This window comes from Meriones unguiculatus, chromosome X (assembly GCF_030254825.1).
Source record: "Meriones unguiculatus strain TT.TT164.6M chromosome X, Bangor_MerUng_6.1, whole genome shotgun sequence".
Lineage (NCBI taxonomy): Eukaryota > Metazoa > Chordata > Mammalia > Rodentia > Muridae > Meriones > Meriones unguiculatus.
This window is the reverse complement of record NC_083369.1, coordinates 115590892-115612439: the sequence shown is the minus strand read 5'-3', so window position 1 is coordinate 115612439 and position 21548 is coordinate 115590892. Positions and strand designations below refer to the sequence as shown.

The 21548-nt window shown below is 41.5% G+C and overlaps 1 protein-coding gene across 1 annotated transcript; it reads left to right on the top strand.

The window, feature by feature from the left end:
* Positions 1 to 1952: 1952 nt before the first annotated feature.
* On the top strand, positions 1953 to 4049 carry LOC132649907 (PWWP domain-containing DNA repair factor 4-like). The gene has a single exon (XM_060374690.1). It carries the CDS (start codon positions 1953 to 1955, stop codon positions 4047 to 4049), a length of 2097 nt encoding a protein of 698 aa, XP_060230673.1.
* Positions 4050 to 21548: the final 17499 nt, after the last annotated feature.

Below are 21548 nucleotides of genomic sequence, written 5' to 3'. Positions count from 1 at the left end.
CCTGCTAACCATGTTAGATGACACAGCCTCATCAGAGGAAGGGTACCTGTTGGTGATCTCTAAATTGAACTCCATACTTCCACATTTATTATTGCATCATCCAGCAGGTGTGGCCTGAGAAACATCTAGCCTCTTTTATGTAGATAGCCACTTTATGCACTATGAGATCTGATTTGAATTCAGTAAGGCTTGGAAGGGAATGCAAGAGGAGAGATACTACACATTTACATTGTGAAAGTGGGCTAGTGTGTACCACCGCATTTCATGGATACAGGGGTAGGAAGGAAAGGACTGAGGAATTGAGGAGAATGTCATTGCTCTCCACCCCCTACTTCTGTAAGCTAAGGAATTCCTAGTATAAGATCTGGGGTCCCTATGCTCTGTATGGCCACACTCACAGAGGGAACCTGTTGTAATGTGAGTTCCCAAGAACATCTGTGTCACAGGAGCCCTAAGTTCACAGTGTTCTGCCTCACTTTGTCTCATGGTGCCCTGGTAATGTCACGAATCAAATTTGCATCCTAGAATGAGCAGTGAACATGTTTGGCATGTGAGCCCTTCACAGTTCTTCCTCTGTGTTGTAGTTCTTCTGAGCAAGCACAGCCTCTTGAGGATCAGGCATGGGTGACATGCACACTGCTGATAGGAAACTGGCTGACTCAAGGAAGAAGCTGTCAAGAGCAGATTAGCTACCACCATGAACACACACACAGAGAGGCAGAGGGATCGACAAAAATGGACAGAGAGGAGAAAAAAGGATTGAGATTACACTGAGAAGCCTAAGGGGAAAGGGCTATTGAGAGGCTCAATATGGAGGAACATGAAGAGGAGAGCTACAATACAGATGAGATTGAATATCAGGAGACCTAGGGATGGACATGTGACCATCCATATCATCAAGTACCTACTTTAATTTCCTGTCTAAGACTTTATGGATTAACATTAGGGCACAGAGATTGGAGACAGGAGAGGTCATTGGTCGTACTCTCTTGGATGAATAGTGCTCATCACAGGCAGATATGGGTGTGCAGGGTCTACCATAGGCTTGACATTGCAGCAGGAGGGTGCACAGTTCCAACAGAGACACTTGTCTCCCTGTCATGTCATATAACCCTGTTGCTTGCCATCTGAAATCACTGAGTCTTCCAATTAATTAGTAAGCATGTCTGTTTAGTGAAGAAGTACCTTCTCTTTGGGGATCTCGCCAAGTGTGCCCTGTAGACACTTGATGCCATAGTGAGGTCCACAATGGAAACAGAACTAAGCTGAAAGATTGGTGGTGGGCTGGTGGGGTAGCCAGAAGCTATGAAAACAGCCATTTTCTCTTACCATGTTATGCGAATCACCATGAAGAGTTCCCCACCGACTTGCTGTTCAACTTAGAATCACACAAGAATGGAACACTCATGCACTAGGTTGTCCATAGCCATCCTGGGGTTGGCAGAGCAGGACTAGCTCCATAGCAAAGAGAACAATGAGGCTTCCTTGGCAAAAGAATCCCAGGGTGGGCAAGAAAATGCACAGCCCTTTTAATGACATCCACCTCTCTGGGACAAAGTTAAACACTCCAGATTTGGGGTGGGGAACAACATTATTACAACTGTTTCCCATCTGCTCTGGACCTTTTGCATATCTTCTCCCACATCTGTAGAACAGGCTTTGTGAGCTCCCTTGATTACCCTTGCCTCACCTGACCACGTTGATGTGTCCATGCTGGCTAAAGCCTATTTATTTCCTTCCTAATGCAACTCTGCTTCCTTCTCCCACCATGCAGGGGAAGCCCACATAACCCTGAGGGAAGTCAGCTCCAGCTCCTCCACCAGAATCTGGAAGGAGGCCAGTAGCACAGGCAAGAGAGCCTGGCCAGAGACAACTGCCAGGCAGTCACTGTGCCCACCATAACCAAGGTGCTCATCCTGTAGTGATCAGCACAGACCCACAGTACTGTCATCATGAACTCTGCAGAGTATGTGCTGTGTGGCTGGAAGGGTCAGCTGTGGCCTGCAAGGGTGTTGTCCAGACCCAGGACATCAGCCCATAGTAAGAGGAGAGGGGCACCTTTCCTGGAGGTGCAAATCTTGCCTATGGGGGAGAAGACAAGAGTGAGGAGCACCAAAGCAAGGCCACTAACCAAGTCTGAAATTGTGAACCTTGCCTCCATGGCAGGGCAGGAGTCACAGGGCAATGGCTCACCAAAGCAGACCAGAGCATACAGAAGAGCCCTCAAGGTGGCTCTCGATATCCTGGGGGAGGGAGGCTGTTTGCAAGGTGGAAGGAAAGGTGGCCAAAGAACCAGCACAAGAACAGCTCCTCAAAAGGTTCCAAAAGAGCAGGCCAACTCCAAACGACGTCCTCGCTTTCGGCTGCGTGTGCGCCTGTGCTTCCAAAAGCAAAACCAGAAAGGCCAAGAGCTCTCCCAGAGGAGTCCTGGAAAGCAGGGACAACCCCTGGGTCCTGCGTTGCCAATGGGCTCACAGAAAGTGCCCACAGTGAAAGGTGGAAAAGCCCAGGCACACACTGCTGTTGGGCCTCCACACTTTGAGATGAAACAGAATGTCCTAAGAGGCCTCAGAGTACGACTACGTCACCCAACGCCTGAAGGAAATTCTGGTGGTAATGCATGGAGGAAAAAGCTGAAGACCTCCAAGCCCACATCTTTGACTGCCCCGGCCTCCACACAGAGTGTCCAGGCTAAGAAAGAGCAGCAGGTTGCCTCTGGGTCACTGAGGTGCATCTGGTCCTCGCCCAAAGCCCTCAAGCAACAAGCACGTTTTGCTGACATACATACCCAGGCTACTGGAGTCCAAAGGAAGACTGCCATCCCTGAGAACAAGGAGGACCATGGCCCGGGCACCCTGAAACCAGCTGCAAACTGGGCATCGGCAGCTTGCATGCCTCCAGTCCAGAGGTTGCGAAGATATTTCCGCATTGCTAGCAGGAAAAGGAAGATCCATGTGCCGAGTCCACATTGTAGGGTGCCAGAACAGGAACCTTGTGCTCACTCAAAGGTGACTAAGACCAGGTTCAAGAACCGGGGTTCCAATATTCAAGAAGCAGGCCAAGCTGCCAAGGTGGCTTCTGCCCAGCAACAGAATACCATTGAACGAGGAATGTTGGTCTGGTTCAAATTTCAAGACCTTCCTTTCTGGCCAGCAGTGGTAAAGAGTGTCAGCCAAAATGACAAGATGGCGAGGGTGCTGTTGATGGAAGCTAACATGCAGTTTGAGCACAAGGGTGTCTGTGTCCCTCTCCAGAAGTTGAAACATCTGGACTGTGGAGAAAAAATATCACTCATAAGAAGAGCCAGCAGAGTGTACAGCCAGGGCATCAGCTGGTGCCTCACAGTGATCGACCACTACAGAGAGGGCCTGGCCAGTGGCGCCTACCTGGGCTCCTTTATGGACTATTATACCGCCCAAGTCAGTTACCCGCTAAGGAGGGCCGTCCAGCAAGGAGACCTGCACATTGATTTCCCTAAGGTGAGCTATGTAGACCTGGAAGATTGGGAAGAGGAGACTGCCCCGGGTGGGAAAGGGCCCCTCAAGAAACTTCTGCCTGACCGTATGAGGGCTGCTTGGGACAGAGCCAACCAGAAGCTCGTGGACTTCATAGTGAAGAGAAAGGGGGCCGACCAGCACCTGCGGGAGATTGTGCAGGGCAGAAAACCGTCCAGGTGGGTGGACAATCTTTGGAAATCAAGGGGGGAAGTCGTCTGTATTGAGACCTACCTGGAGGATGATGACCAGTTGCATCTTGTGGCCAGGCATTTGCAAGAAATATGCAAGGAAGCAGATGAGGCTCTGCTCTCCCTGACTAGAGGAGATAAAGTGCGGTTTACCATGGAGGTTCTTCTTCCAGAAGCAATCATCTGCTCCATCGCTGCCCTGGATGAGCTCAGCTACAAAGAAGCAGAAGAGAAGTACCTGCATGGCCCACCAGTGCACTACCGTGAGAAAGAGCTCTTTGAAAAGAACCTCTTAAAGGCAGCCCGGAAGAGGTCAGCAGCCAGTACTTGGGCTGCCAGGGCCCCTCATGCACCCATTCCTTAGAAGGGTGCTCACTGCTATGAGCCATCACCCCTGCAACTCCCAAGAGAGGAGACCGGAAGCAACTCCAAAGAGGAACATCTGGGAGACTGTGGGGTGTACTTTGGGCACTGAGACAACAGCTCGCTGAGTGTTTCTTTCCCCACCTTGAAATAAATATTTTCTTTACTGCTTGACAGTGCAGATGTCTAGATGGGCTGTACAGACAGACAGATTCTGTTAGCTTCAGGCCAGGCCAGCCCTCTTTGGCCTGTGCCTAGGTGTGCCCATGTCCTGTGGTTGCACCTCCCTAGAACCTTTCCAGCGCTGAGTGGAGCATTGGCTAGCTAGACATAGCCTTGCCCTCTCTGCAGTTTCCCCACGTACCCAGCCAGCACATCATGTTCCTGACGACACCCTGTCTCTGACTTCCCCACAATTCCTGTCCTTGTTTCTCTAGGGTGCTATGGATGGGGCCACCTTAGCTTCCACTAATTTCTCCATTGCTCCCTTCTTCACTCACTCACAATGAAGAAAAGGAACAGACATGTGTACTGAGGCAGTTGGTTTAAGTCAGAGAAAGGAAGTGAATGTGATCCTGGAGATATTCTGATTTTGAAGAACATAGTGTATTGCACCTTACAGCTTCTCTCTCCCTCTTTCTCTCTCTCTCCCTCCCTCTCTCTATTCTTCCCTCTCTACTCTTTCTCTCTCTCATCTTTCTGCAACCTCCTTCTTCCCTTTCTCTCTCTTTCCCTCCCTGCCTTCCTCCCTCTCTTTCTGTATGTGTGCACAAGTGTGTAGATGTCATAGGTCAAAACCTGGTGTCTCTTCACTTATTCTCTCTGCTTTTTGAGACAGGATCTCTGATTGAACCTGTTGCTCACTGATTGTGCTAGAAGGGGTATCCAGGCAGCTCTTTCTATCCTCCTGTTTCTGTCACCCCAGTGCACAGATTAAACAGGCCTGTCCATATATTTTCTTTTAAATGAGTACTGGATGGTGAACTCATGTTTTCACCCCATGCAGGATACACTTTATATTCTCAGCCATTCTCCAGTCCCACAGAGACTACTTTCTCTTAATGAGAAAGGTCTGCCAATCTCATGGGCTGACTGTCTGCAGCAGCAGACACTACTATCTCTGCTTTTCTCACATTCCTGAGATCAAAGACTTCTGGTGTTGGCCAGAAAGGGGAGAGCGGCCTTTCATTCCTTGGAGTCACTGACAAGTTGGGTGCATTGATGAGAAGCAGGCTTGCCATACCTCCCAGACTGTCCTGTTTCCCCCTCTTGGATCATAGTCCTTGATGTGTATTCTAGGTACACATGAATCAGTCCCTCTTTAGACCACGAAGTACAACTGTATAAGTACCTGAGTGCACTGTCTCCTAGTTTTCTGCCAAATCCCTGTAAATGTCCATTTGTCCTCCAGCCTATGTCCCTGAATACATGATACCTGTTCCCTTCCTGTTGCACTGGAGAATGGTGAACATTAGGCCTTGATACTAATTAGTGCCATTCCTTTGTGCATCCAGTGGGCTGTTCCCTGTGCAAAAGTGCAAGAATGACACAGATGCTTGTATTCCCAGTAGTGGGGGGACAAAGACAAGAACACTGAGGCTTGCCAACCAGCCAGTATAGCTGCATTGGCAAGCTTCTTGTTCTGTGAGAGATCTTGTAGAAACAATAATAAAACAACATAAAAAAACCTTAACGTGGACAGAAAATGAGGAAGACTTCTAATGTATTCTGGCTTCACGTTCAGGTGCAAATAAAAATGACAATGTACACACACCAAAAATATCTTAAGTGAAGAAGACTTTTAAATGACATCACATTTTTTCTTTGCTATAAGCCATCTCTCTATGAAATCCTCCAAGACTGTATAATTCAATCCTCCTTGCTTTTTAAAAGTATATAAATCATTGACACCTCCTTATTCCTGCTTCTGACTCCATCTAGGATAGGAATTAATAACTCCAATCTGTTAATCGCTTTTCCAGGAGAAGCCAATGTCTACGCTCTTTTTCTTCTATATACCCAAGCACCATGCCATTGCAGTTCTCAGAGGCTTCATGTCAGACATAGTCTCTCCTGCATTGTCAGCCTCTTCTAGGACTTTAAATGCCACTACCCCTTTTGTATTATGTTCTGACAACAAAACCCTCTGTCCTCACCTTCTACCATTTCTGTGCCCTAAAAGTACTATTTCCCCTGCCTGCAGCATCCTCTTTCAAAGCTAAAAGTCGTTTCTTCCTTCTCAACTTACAAGTTAATTTTGTGCCACTTCTAATGTTTATTTTGAGCACTGACATGGAACAAGAGAACACACAATTCTCCTAGCTGCTATAATCTGCTCACTTTCCTGTTATCTCCTTATCTCCTGTTTCTCATCTTTCCTACCAGTATTTCTGTCTTGGTTTCTTGAGACACTGGAGTCCTCATAATTCCTTATTCAATTGGGAGTATACCAGAATTTTTGATCTTTTCTTTGCTTAACTCCTGAAGGTTTTTTGTTTTGTTTTGTTTTTGTGTTTGTTTGTTATCAGCACTAAAACCTCTGCCACCCACTCTCATGGTCACATTTCCACTACCTATTATCCATAACTGATGTTAAGGATCATGATCTCTCTCTCAGTTTGTGTTTTATTGCTGTGAAGAGACACCTTGACCACAGCACTCTGATAAAGAGACACATTTAATTTGTTTTGGTTTACAGTTTCAGAGGTTTAGTCCATGCTTGTCTTATTGGGAAGCATGTCAGCATGCAGGTAGACATGGTGTTGGAAATGGAGATAAGAGGTCTACATCTTGATTCATAGGCAGCAGAACGAAAATGTCCCCATGAGGCCCATCCTGAGTGTTTGAGACCTCAGTGCCCACCCCCTCAATGACACAGTTTCTCCATCAAGATCACACCTACTCCAACAAGGCCACACCTCCCAATAATACCACTTCCTATGGGCCAACCATTCAAACACATGAGTCTATTAGGAGTTATTTTTAAAGCACCACTCTCTCTGACCAACTCTTCTCTCCTTTGTTCATATGCTTGATCTCTCAGTACCTTCTTAATTCCAGCAAATTTCCTCTTAGCCCTTTCCTATGTCCTGATACCATTATAATCACTCCTTATATCATATACTGAGAGATTCCAACAAAACCATGTGACTAGGTGTCTTTTATATATGTTACCACTTATTTCAAATCACTTGTTTTTTGAAACAGATGATCAGTCCCACACCCTTATTCTGGTGCATTTATCCCTTCATAGTCTCCTCACTTCAAACCTTTCATACTCATCTCAGCTGATGATTCTACCTCCAGAGAGCAGGACTCTTTTTGACTCCCTTTTCCTACTCATCACTCACTCTATTGCTCTTGAATACAAAGGCTTCTTGGAAGATATTTTTTAAACCCATTGTATTAAAAGTTCCATCTCTACTCACCACTTCATTGGTCGTTTCCCAAATCACCACTGTCTCATCTCTCATTAAATTCAATATTAGTTCCCATGTCTCATCCTTCATATTCTTTATCTAACAGTCCAATGAATCATTCTGGCATTTCTTAAACTGCCATCACCTGGACTCAGAAACAATCCCTCCTCTTGTTTTTCTAAGTCAAACCACTCATTTTCATGCTCCTAATGTTCAGATCTGAACCTAATCATCTTTCAGACCCAGCTGTTTGGAACCTGGAGCCTCAATATTTTCCAGAAACTCTGTGGAAAAATAAATCTTGACTTTTTGAAAAAAAAAAAAAAAAAAGAATAAAGAAAAACTCTTAGAGAAGACCAGTGAACAGAATTTTCACAATCATTTTTGTCATTCATACAGACAATCAAATTTGAGAACTGCTGTGCTAGAGCATCTCAGTCAATCTCCTGTCTTGTGATGACCTTCTCTCTTATTGACCAGTATTTGCTGCTTTTCCTTCTGTGCCATCAGAAGTGCTGGGAGGATTTTGGTATTGTCCTTTCTATGACTCATAACAGGTTTTGTATTGTAAATGATTGTCCTTCTTCACCTACCTAAGGGCAACCCACAAGAGATGGATAAGGAATTGTCTTGTCCCTGATAGTTTAAGACTGGAAAGTGGCTTTTTGTATAATAAAGAGCTAAGAGCTAAGAGCTGGAGCTGAGGCTAAAAGAAAAAGAGTGGTTCTTCTGGGCAGGCAGGAGCACAGGAGATGTCAGATACAGTTTGATGGAGAAGGAACATAGAAAGGAGATGGAACAGAGCAGGGAGGTAAACAATGAAAACCAAATAGAGAGATAGATTCATGAGAAGTTGGGTTCAGTTAGTAGCTAGCTGAGAGACTGCCTTACAATAGCTTTAAACTATCTATATATCTCCATGTCTTAATTAAATCTCAAGTTAGGTCCTCAAAAACCTCCAATATTCTTGGCTTTAGATACTATCACTTGGAATTCTACTTGGCTGCCAGAAACAACAAACTCATCAAGAAGGCTTCTTAATCCCACGTAATGATACCCCCCCCCCGCCCAGCTCTTCAATGACTCATCAAATCATCCAATTCTGTTCTTGTCAGGGCATTTAACACAAATGCAATTAGAGTTTATATGGATTCCATGTTTATTTCTTGTGTACATTTCGTCATCAGAACAGAGGCTTTTATACTTACATCTTCATGTTGGAGACCTAGAAAATTCAAAGTCAATACAGTATGGCCTAATGGAATGTCTGAGTTAATACAAAGGAAATACAAGTATTATGCATCTCCATTGTCTTTTAAAAGTACCAACTTTCCCTTGCGTAATGGTAGACCAATCAAAAATATGGATATCTTTTCCTTATAGCAATTTGAGCCTTTTAGCATTCATCTCTCTCACAAGTAGTTCAACATGCCAGGAATGTTCCTATACCAATCATCACATGGTTTTAACATCTCCCCCATGATACTGTGACCCTGTCTCTCTTCTGTCTGTCCTCGGTTTCTCTAAACCACACTCCTAAATGATGCCCCTGCATACCAGGAGGCAATATGGAAGCATGTTATACCTCAATGTAATTTTCAAGTGAGTTTGACCAGGTTAAAGGAAATCTTCACACTAGATCTAAACGTCAAGGCAATTGTCCCACATCTGATAGGAAGTTATTAGCCTTCACTTCACTGGCATCACTCAGCCAGTGAATTGTTCTTGGAGAGAAATATAGTAACCATATTCCAGCTTGGACCTTTGCTCAGTGGCACTGCTAGAATTAAATGTTACACTCGTGGCAAAAGATGCCAACTCTTCTTATTCTTTACAAATGCTAACAGATACTCACTAATTGGAAGGCCTATACTCTACTGGAGATGCATCTAATTAGCTACCTTAACTTGATGTTTGCTTCTTTGTTTCTCTACTTCTTTATCTATGAATCAGGAAGTGTTGCCTCCACATTTCACATATTTGAAATAAAGGGATCAATGTAAGGTAAAAAGAAAAAAAGAATACTATATGTAAATAATCCACAAGAGTGCAGAAAAAATAGCCCTGTAGCTTGAGAAGGTAAAGAAAATGAACTAATGGCTCTTAGTCTTATCAGCTGTATCCAGAGGCTTCCCACAGGGCAGAGGGTAGAATTGTGACACAAAGAGAAGACAAATTAGTGGTACTTGGAAATTTTTTAATTGAGCCTAAGATTCCTTTAGATGTTCATTCCAGCTTAGTGAAAATTAGATTGCTGACCCGTAGGCTAAAGAATTTGAGGATGTGGCCTGAGTACAGTGGCCTGGTACCCTTCACCTAACTGGAGACAAGAATGTTACTCTGACATAATAAAACAAATAATACATAAGAAAAGCCAGGAAGTACAATGGATATTCTGACAACCAGCAGTTTCCAGTCAAGTGGTGGTCCCCAAACTACGGCCACACCACAAAGAATTGGAACCTGAATTTAAAAGGAAAGAATATGTTTGTCCTTGCCCAGGGGCAGCAAAATTAATGCAGAAACTAAAATAAAACACATTTGGAAACCTAAAGAATCAGTTGCTAGACACCACAAATCTGTTTTCTAATGAAAATGGATTAGAAAATCTGATTTCTGTGTGTTAATCTCCAGTGGCAAGCCTGGGAGCAGACAAGAGGAAGAACCCAAGGATCATAAGAAATAGAAGATGTCCATGGAACCCTCAAAGATTCAGACACACCTCCAAGACTCAGCTATGAACATCTCACAGTCTAAATAATTTAGGGGTTTTTCAACACACAGTAAATCTAATAGGGCTGGGAAGAACTTAGCTCAATGGATTATAAAACTTTCAGAAGGAATGCTGGTGATTTCACTGAGGAGAAATGCACGGGATAGAATAAAGCTGCAGAGAGTTGAGAATAGTTAGCATAACTGGCAAGTAACTGGATTGTGACTGCCTTCTAATCAGTGGCATGCCAGAGGCCATGCTTTGAACCACCAGGGCTTCCATTTTCCCCAGTACTCCAGCCTCTGCTTCCCCACCTTTGGAAGTCAGAACCTTCAGAAGGGTAGCTCCATCCTCTACCAGGATGAGCAATCCCCCAAATATCACACTGTTCTGACTGTATTACCTGTTCCCCAAACCTCATTCTCATTTCTAGATTAAAGGCCAGTCAGCCATAATCATGAGTCCATAGTGGCATGAGGACTTTCCCTCATCTCCTATGGGAATGGTATGGTCTGAATTCCAACCACTGAGAGCTAAGTCTCCACTTGTTCTGCCACAGCCACACTGACCTCTCCCATGATGCATCACTGATCACTGTGTCAGAAGACTATGTAGGTCCTCCTGCTCCTGAGTGTCTTCTCATGATGGTTCATGAAGTACTCCTTCTCAGGATAAAATCCATTACCTTTTCCTACACTCTCCAAGCAGTGGCTGCTTAGCCCCCGACTCCAACCCCATGCTGACTCCTAACAGGTCAATCATTACGTGTCATTAACATCACTAACATTGTCATTTCTCTGTTGTGGACATTTTTGTTTCAGATAGGTAAACATGCTTTTGTTATAATCCCAAGTGGCGGGTTTTGGTTTGTTCACAAATGTTAATTGTCTCATGTAGAGTGTGGTCTTGACAGATGAAATTAGCTGAATTCTGATGACTTTGAAGGATATAAATATGACAGCCTAGAGGGAAAAGGCATGGTGGCTTGGGGGAGATGGTGGAGGACAGCCTGCTGTATTTGCTGGTTTGCTGGTTACCTCGATATCTTGATTTCCTGACAACAGATATTGGTATTGCTTCCTAAAGTATCCAATGACCCCACCCAGCAGGAAGAAGTAAAGTGTAAAGTCCCCTTTTCCCTATAACCTTCTTTATCCCCTACCTGGTAATGGGGTGTTGGAACAGAGGTAAAAGCTTTGAAGAAATGCCAAATGAAGTAGCATTTGAAAAACTAGCAACCACACTGGTATGTCAGGGAAATGCCACAGCCCCCCTACAAGGTTAGGTTATCTTAGCTTTAACTTTTTAGGTGGTGGCACCTCATTTTAGAGGGAGGGACAAGGAGCTCATGTTTAATGGGTAGGGGTGGTAGAATCACCTTGTGAATTATGAATTGTGAAGGGATTGGTTCTCCATAGCACCACTGAGTTGCACTGCCCCCCCCCTTAGTCTTATTCTCTAGAAGGCCCGCTCTGCAGCCCAAGGTTTCAAAGGGAGCATAGTGCTCCTCCTATCAAGGGATATGCAAGGACCCTCAAACACACAGACCCACACACACACACACACACACACAAACACACACACACACACACAGACAATCTGTGAAAGTGGGCCTGGGCTCTGACCACTAGGGTTTGCTAGGGTACTATGCATCCAGGTGCATTTGGGAATGGACTTTGGGCATATATGCCCAGAGTCCAACAGGTCAGCACAGCTCAGCCATTTTGAGCCAAGCCAGCCTGTGAGCACAGCATGAACAGGACCAGACTGAGAAACCATTGAGGGTCCTCATCTCCTTGCTTCTGCACCTCAAGAGCTGAGCTGACCTACTCTGTAAACCTTGTGGAGTTCCATCTTAGGGAAAATGGACATGGCAGACTTTTTCCCTCTCACCCTGAATCAAGCAGTAACAAACATTTATATTATTTTTCTTTTTTTTTTTTTTAGTATATTACAGTACAGTTTTTATAATTTTTAATTTATCTTTTTAATTCTTTACTAATTACACTTTATTCACTTTGTATTCCCCCTGTGGTTCCTTCCCTCCTCCAGTCCCAATCCCTCCCTTCCAGCACCCTCTGCATGCATGCCCCTCCCCAAGTCCACAGATAGGGGAAGTCTTCTTTTCCTTCCTTCTGATCTTAGTCAATTAGGTGTCATCAGGAGTGGCTGCATTGTCTTCTTCTGTGGCCTGATAATGCTGTTTCCCCATCAGGGGGAGGTAATTAAAGAGCAGGTCAATCATTACGTGTCAGAGACTGTCCATGTTCCTACTACAATGGAACCTAATTGGATACTGAACTGCCATGGGCTACATCTGTGCAGGGGTTTTAGTCAGGAGCCTGACACAGAGGACCTTTGAAAGGCTCTGCGCTGCAGACTATCAATGCAGATGCTTAAACTTATGGGCAACCTTTGGACAGAGTGCAGGGACTCTTAAAAAAGAAGTGGGAAACAGTAAAATCTGGAGAGGACAGGAACTCCACAAGGAGAGCAACAGAACCAAAAAATCTGAGCACATGGGTCTTTCCTGAGACTGATACTCCAACCAGGGACTATGCATTGTGATAACCAAACATTTATTTTCTACCAAGAGATTTGATACAATAAAGGACCTCACCTCAAAATCAATGTACTCAATAAAAGATGCATTCATGGGTTTTATAAGAAGGACTTAGCAAAAGAAAAGTGATATATAATTGTGGAAAAGGTGTATGATTATAAAATTAGAGTAACATTAGGTCAAGTTTCAGAACAGGTTTTGTTTGTGTGTGAAGAATTAAAAGCAGAAAGTCTTTTGCACCAGATGTGAGAATCTTTGCCTTTGAATAGAGAAGCAAAGTGTTGCTTGAGTTTCTCAAGCCAATAATAAGTTAATCAAAAGTTTAACTACTTTATTGATGGATGGAAGATAAGCCTGAAACTTAGCAATACAATGTGCTTCATCCTCATCTCTTTCTAAATGAATTGGTTGAAATGAAAATATGTTTGTGTGCATTGCTATTATATTGCTTGGTCCCATGAGCCAAAGCTATCTACGGAAGCCAAAGCCAAAGCTATCTAGTGAAGACAAATGTATCTATGGAAGCCAAAGTCAATTAGTGAGCCAAGGCTATCTACGGAAGCCAAAGTCAAAGCTATCTAGTGGAGACAAAAGGTGTTTGTTAGGCCAAAGCCAAATAGTGAGCAAAGGTCATTTAGTGGAGACCTAAAGCTATTTAGTGAAAGTTATCTAGGACCCTAACTCTTGGGTGAGAGACTGTGAGGACATCCCTTTGTTAGAGCATCCATGAGAAAACATCCCTATGGTATCTTGCAGGCACCCTTTTTAACACATGAAAGCACTCTTCCTGTCTCCTGCAACAGCTAATTACCTTCCCCCTTTCCTGCCTTCTCCCTATATAAGTTGGGTAAAAATTTCTAATAAATGAAGCCTTGATTAGACAAACAGACTTGGCTTTCTTTCTTGTGTTTCTTGTTCTCCTCCCCAATTCCTTCCACTCTCCTCCCTTAGGAATCCACGTTCAAGCCCCGCTGGTCAGGGCCATAGCTTGGGTTTTGTCTTTTTTATTTTTGGTCTAATTTGTTGAAAAGATTTCGGTTGCTTTACGTAAGCTATTCACTTTCATGAGGCATATTTTACTGATTGTTGCTCTTAGAGCCTGCACTGTTGGCGTTCTGTTCTGGAAGTTATCTACTATGCCAGTGAGTTCAAGGTTTTCCCCAATTTTTCTGCTAAGAGACTTAGTATGTCTGGTTTTATGTTGAGGTCTTTGATCCACTTGGAGTGTTGTTTTGTGCAGGGTGAGAAAAATTAATCTGTTTGCTTTTTTCTACATGGAGACATCCAGTTGGACCAGCACCATTTGTTGATGATGCTGTCTTTTTTTCCATTGTATGGTTTTGGATTCTTTGTCAAAAATCAAGCATCCTCAGATGTGTGGTTTATTTCTGTGTCTTCTATTTAATTCCATATATCAGCCATTCTGTTTGTATGCCAGTACCATGCAGTTTTTATTAATATTGCTCTGTAGTATAGCTTGAAATCAGGGATGGAGATACTTCCAGATGACCAGTTGTTATACAAGAAGATATTTTTTAAATAATTTTTTATTTTTTATATTACTCACAGGTTATTTATTTTGTATCCCAGCTGTAGCCCCCTTCCTCATTCCCTCCGAATCCCATTCTCCTTCCATCATCTCTTCCGGCCCCTTTCCAAGTTCATTGATAGGGGAGGACATGCTCCCCTTCCATATTGACTCTAGCTTATCAGGACTGGCTGCAATGTCCTATTCTGTGGCCTGGCAAGTCTGCTTCTTCCTCGGCGGGGGGAGGGGGAAGTCAAAGAGTCAGCCATTCAGTTCATGTCAGAAATATGCCCTGTTCCCCTTACTAGCGAACCCTTGTAGACACTGAGAAGCCCTCCTGTATACCCAAGACAAAAGTACTGAGAAAGAAATGAGGGAAACAACACCCTTCACAATAGCCACTAATAACATCAAATACAGTATGGTGACTCTAACCAAACAGGTGAAAGCCCTGATTGAAAAAAATCTTCAAGTCTCTGAAGAAAGAAATATAAGGAGATATCAGAAAATGGAAAAATCTCTTGTGCTCATGAATCAGTAGGATTAACATAATGAAAATGGCCATTCTGCCAAAAGCAATCTACAGATTCAATGCAATTCCATCAAAATACCAACACAATTCTTTACAGACCATGAAAGAAAAATTCTCAACTTCCTATGGAAAAACAACAACAACAACAGAATTTCCAAAATGGTCCTGTACAACAACAGATTATCTGGAGGTATCTCCATGCCTGATCTCAAGCTATGTAACAGAGCAATAGTAATAAAAACTGCATGAGAATGGCATAGAAGCAGACAGGTGGATAAATGGAACCAAACAGAAGACCCAGAAATAAACCCACACACCTATGAATACTTGATTTTTGACAAAGAACCCGAAACCATTCAATGGAAAAAAGATAGCATCTTCAATAAATGGTGCTGGTCCAACTGGACGTCTACATGGAGAAAACGGAAAACATAGATCCATATTTATCACCCTGGACAAAACTAAAGTCCAAGTAGATCAAAGACCTCAACACTCAATATAAAACCAGATACACTAAATTAGTTAGAAGAAAACGTGGGGAAGACCCTAGAACTCACTGGCACAGGAGACAACTTCCTGAACAGAACACCATCAGTACAGGCTCTAAGAGCAACAATCAGTAAATGGGACCTCATGAAAAGAGGTCTGTAAAAGAAAGGACACTGTCATCAGAACAAAAGGACAGCATACAGGAAGTTTTAGCAATTCTGTGTATTTTTGTTTTTCCATATGGAATTGAGAACTGTTCTTTCATGTTCTGTATTATGTTGGTATTTTGAAGAAAATTGCATTGAATCTGTAGATTGCTCTTGGCAGGATGGCCTTTTTCACCATGTGAATCCTACCAATCCATGAGAATGGGAGATCTTTCCATCTTCTGGTATCTTCTTCAATTTATTTATTCAGAGACTTGAAGATTTTTTTCAAACAGGTCTTTCACTTGTTTGGTTATAGTCACACCAAAGTACTTTATTTTTTGAGTGGCTATTGTGAAGGATGTAGTTTCCCTAATTTTTTTCTCAGCCCTTTTGTCTTTCAATCAATAAATTGTACCTCATGAAACAGAAAAGCTTATGTAAATCAAAGAAAAAAACGACATTGTCATTGAACAAAACAAAAGCCTACTGACTGGAAAAAATGATCAAAACTTTAAAACGGACCAACAGCACAATGCTATTGTAGTCTCAGTAGGACCTTTTATTAATTACCTTGGGACAGGAACATAAAAGAGTATTCCATTGTTTCTCACCATGGTATTGTTTTAAACCTGAAGACAGGAAGGTTGTACAATTTCTTTTTTATTATGACCCTATTCAGGTTTGACCCTATTTGATTCAGTTACGGTTATATTTGTTTTGATTATGAGTAAATGTTGGAAAACAATTATTATTACTATTCTTTTTATAATGGCTAATATTTAATATAAAACAACACTGACAAAATATAAAAATAAAACCTCCATTCAAATTACAATTGGAGAATACATATTTATAAATTGACAACAAATCCAATCTGTATGAATAGTAGTAATACTGCCATTGTGAAGCCTGGAAATGATAATAACCTTGGCAGTTCTGTTGAAGCACAGAGGTTTAAAAAAAAATAACAGTCACGTAGGCATTACAATTTCACTTCTCAAATGTCAAAGTCCGTACTGATAGTTGGCTAAGGCTAAGTAAGATTCAGAATATCTCTATTTAAAGAACTTCAATAATAAATCAGCTTAAAAAAACAGTGTGTACAAATCACAGCATGTTCATAGATGCCTTGAATATAAATGTAAGAACTTCCTAGTAATACATAGATTTTGAATGAGGTGGAGATGTGGTACATTCTGAAAGATAGGAGGGGAAAAGAATCATCTCAGGAAGCTGTAATTGCAAAAAAATAAAAACAATAGATTTGGCAATGATTTATGAACAGTAAGGAAAGAGGTAAAGTGAATTAATGACAGAACTTGACCAGACAGGAGAATGAAGACAAAAACACCATCAAAGACTGACAAAATAATGAGCTTAGAGAATATTTTATTATATTTAGGAAATTGAGCCCTGTTTGCAGGAGTCATTTTCAGTAGCCCAATTCTGAAGCTTCTAGTCAAAATCAATTGGCTACAAGAAGTCATCATTGGGGCGTTGATAAACATCAATGTCTGGTGGTATACAAATGGTTTTGGCAGCAATTGATCCAAACAAATAAAGCATTGCCTCAGCCTTGGAGACCAAGGGGCCATGTTGGAAGAAGATATTGGCCACAGTGTGCCATGCATTTCTGGGGGAGTTCCATACCTTTGCACACACGCAGAGAAGAAGCTCACACTCTAAGGTTTCCGTGCTTAGGATCGATTTGAAGAATGCATCAAAATGAGCACTACCTGAATATAGTTTATGAGCTAGATAAATAATACCATTGAGAAATAACTGGCATATACCTCTTCATCTGTGATTGTCTGTAAATTACTGATTTTTAAATTATGATATACATTGAAAATAATTTCTATTAGGGACTCCTAATACAACCTTTAAAAACTTCTCTTCAAACTGAAGGCCTTTTCAGGCAGAGTCTGACATTAACAGGAGCAACTTTATTAAAGAGTGGTTAGGAAGACCCATCTGTTTAATGATCCCAGGGGACATCATAGGAAAAAAAATTATAATGCTTAAAAAGTTTCATTTTATGCCTCTAGTAGCCTTGGCAACTCATCTGTACTTAATGTATGTTTTTAAGAGTATATGAAAATTTTCTTTTTTCAAATTAATGACCGGGACAAATTGACATTTAAAATTCTTATGGTTGTGCTCTTCATAGTAACCAAATGTTTTCTGGCAGGACAATAGAATTTCTTTGAAATAATCAAAATATAAATTAAAATATAAACTCAAGATTGTTATGGGCTCTTAATTCATCTGTTTACCTCTTTATAACAACAAAAATGCAATATGTCACTCATTTCCTCATGCTACACAAATTACCCAGTTGGTTTACAAATACCTCAGCCCTTTTTCTTTCTGACACACAGAGAAAATTTTCTTGACTACATGTAGCATGTATGATGTCACCTCAGGTAACTGCCTGTTGCCATGTATTGCTGTCTATAAATTGCATTCATAAGAGACATATTTTAAAATGATTACGTTGTGTTTTTCATAGTAATCATAGTAACGTTTCATAGTAATGTTTTCTAACAGGATAATAGACTTGTTTTGAAATAATCAAAATATAATAAATAAATAATCAAAATATTATAAATAGTAAAAAGAATCTGAAATTGTTTCAGTTATTCAAACTGAAGTGATGTGCTGTTAAGTGTGAACATTTAGACTCATTGAGACAGTTCTTATCACCAGTTCTTATCCTTAAATAGTCTTAACATAGGCAAAAGAGTGTGTAAACGCTATGTAGAAAATAAAACCGTCCTTTCCAGGTCATATTAACTCCTCCTTCCTTTTTATGATTCCCTGCACTCTGCTGAAGGTTTGTTTATGAGTCTTAGTATCTGCTCTGATACACTGCTAGGTAGAGTGTTTCAGAGGCCCTCTGTGGTAATGTTCCTGTCCTGTTACTTTTTTTCTCCTACATCCACTGTCCATCCCATTTGTCTTTCTAAGTGAGGATTGATTATCTTGCCCAGGGTCCTCTTTCTTGTTTATCGTCTTTAGGTGTATAGATTTCATTATGTTTCTCCTATGTTATAGGTCTATATAAGTGAGTATATACCATGTGTGTCTTTCTGCTTTTGGGATACCTCACTCAGGATGATGGTTTCTAGGTCCCACCATTTGCCTGTAAATTTCATGATTTCCTCATTTTTAATTGCTGAGTAGTTTTTCATTGTGTAAAAGTACTACAATTTCTGTATCCATTCCTCAACTGAGGGACACCTGGGTTGTTTCCAGGTTCTGGCTATTACAAATAAAGCTGCTACAAACATGATTGAGCAAATGTCCTTGTTGTGTACTTGAGCATCTTTTGGATATATGCCTAGGAGTGTTATAGCTGGATCTTGAGGAAGCACTATTCTTAATGGTCTGAGAAAGCGGCAGATTGAGTTCCAAAGTGTTTGTACAAGTTTGCATTCCCACCAGTAATGGAGGAGGGTTCCCTTTCTCCACAACCTCTCCAGCAAGTGTTGTCACTTGAGTTTTTGATCTTAGTCATTCTTATGGGTGTAAGGTGAAATCTCAGGGTCTTTTTGATTTGCATCTCTCTGATGGCTAAGGACATTGAACAGTTCTTTAAATTTTCTCTGCCATTCTGTCTTCCTCTACTGAGAATTCTCTGTTTAGCTCTGCACCCCATTTTTTAAATGGATTGCTAGATTTGTTGCTATATAACTTCTTTAGTTCTTTATATATTCTGGATATCAGCCCTCTGTCTGACATACGGTTGGTGAAGATCATTTCCCAGTCTGTAGACTGTTGTTTTGAGAGGACAGGAGCTCCACAAGGACCAAATATATCTGGGAACAGGGGTCTTTTATGAGGGTGTTTCTCCAACCAAGGACCATGTATGGATATAACCTAGAATCTCTGCTGGGATGTAGCCCATAGTAGCTCCGTTTTCAAGTAGATACCCTATTAAGGGGAAGAGGGACTATTTCTATCAAGAACTCAATGGCAGGCTCTTTGACCTCCCCAACCCCCAAGGGTGGAGCAGTCCTGTTCGAACACAGAGGAGGACTTTGCAGCCAGCCCTGAAGATACCTGATAAACAGGGTCAGATAAAAGGGTAGGAGGTCCTCCCCTATCAGTGGACTTGGAAAGGGGCAGGGAGGAGATGAGGGAGGGAAGGTGGCATTGGGAGGGAATGAGGGAAGGTGATACAGCAGGGATACAAAGTTAATAAACTGTAACTAATATTAAAACATAAATTGTAATAAAAAAATTAAAAAGAAAAGAAAACCGTACAAATTTCTCCAAAGTTCTAACTGAGTACATTTTCTTTATGGATACTGCAATCCACAGTACAACATGAGGAATTCACCATATACATTATCATATCCTTGTATGGATATGATAACGTAAACAGGGAACAGACTCTACTTTCATTGTATTACGTTGTTTTTCCTGATTTAGATTTTAAAGGAAGAAATACCGCTGTAATAGTGGCCCGTATATTATTGGAGTAATCTACCACATTTTTTTAAAAAATGACAAATTAGATTTATGTCACATTCCATGAAATGAGTCCATATTTGACACTGGTAAAATGATAAGAACCTGAAGTCATTGGCCATGGGGAAAACCTCATGTGTGACATGGACCCATTACTGGACTTAACGTGTACTGACACTTACTTAATTGGCCTCACTGTAGTTGCCAGTAATAGAGTACTTCACATGATTGTGTTTATCCTTCTCCTAGTCTCCTTTGGAATCATTCTAAACTCCCTTAAGACTTATAATAAGGAAGGGAGGCACAAAACCCTGTCCAGCTGCAGCTCCCACATCATAGTGGTTGTCCTCTCATTCGTTCTCTGTATTTTCATGCACATTAGACCTGTCTCCAACTTACTATTGATAAGTCTTTGACTTTAGTTTATACAGTTTTTACTTCTATGTTGAATCCTTTAATATATACCCTGAAAAAATTCATAGATAAAAATTTGTATGAAAAAACTGATGTAAAACATTAACTATTGAAAAATTGAGAATGTTTTATTACTGAACACATACATACTAATTCCAAAGCTACAAATAGGCAATAAAGTAAGAAAGAATGATGCAATATCCCCAGGGAATTCTTTAGGTGGGCTTTACTTTATGCAAATCCACTGAAGAGCAGAATTAATTTTAGTCTGAGATTAGAATTAATCTAGTAGAAAATTGCTGAATATAAATAATCAAAGACAAAGATTTTTGCATATGAAATAGAATGAGACAACTAAGCTAATTTTGTAAAAATTTTAATTAATTTTACATAGGGTATAGAAAATCAGTTTATTCTTTCCTAAGTAGTCAACTAATTGGTATTTCAAAATTCATGATCATCTAAATCCATGAGAAATTAATGAGAACAATAGCTTGGTATATTTTTGGGGAATATGAGGTTTTCTAATATAATTATTTGTTATTTTATCTGCATGGCCGATTATTTTTTCTGTTCATCATCATTATTATTATTTACATTTTTTTTCACTTTCTATCCTGGAAGGAGCCACCACCCTCATCTCCTCCAGATCCCACCCTCCTCACACTTCCTTCCCTCTCCCTCTCCCCTAGTTCACTTATAGAGGAAGTCTTCTTTTCTTGCTGTCTGGTGTTAGCCTATCAGGTCCCATAAGGACTTCATGGATCCTCTTCATTAATGGATGGGTAGGTCTTTGATCCACTTGGACTTTAGTTTTGTGCAGGGTGATAAATGTGGATCTCTTTACATTTTTCTGCATGTAGACGTCCAGTTGGAACAGCACCATTTGTTGAAGATGTTGTCTTTTTTCCATTGAGTGGTTTTGGCTTCTTTGTCAAAAATCAAGTATTCGGGGGCAAGATGGCGGCGCTGGGAGGACTCTCATTCTGACCATCAGCACAGCAGGATCAGCACAGTGACAGCAATCAGAACTCGAGGCCATAAAACACAGTAATTGTGTTTCCCAGGTGAGAGGATACCCCACCGAGGATTCAATCAGCTTTTAACTCACCCAGCTAAACCGTGGAAGAGATCCCGGTTCCGCCAGACACTTGGCTGCCGGCCACCAGCCCCAGCCCCAGCCCAGAGCCACAAGCCAGTGTCTCTGGTCACGGTCC

Coding starts and splice junctions, on each gene's coding strand:
- LOC132649907 (XM_060374690.1), top strand. CDS start 1,953: ATGAACTCTGCAGAGTATGTGCTGTGTGGCTGGAAGGGTCAGCTGTGG.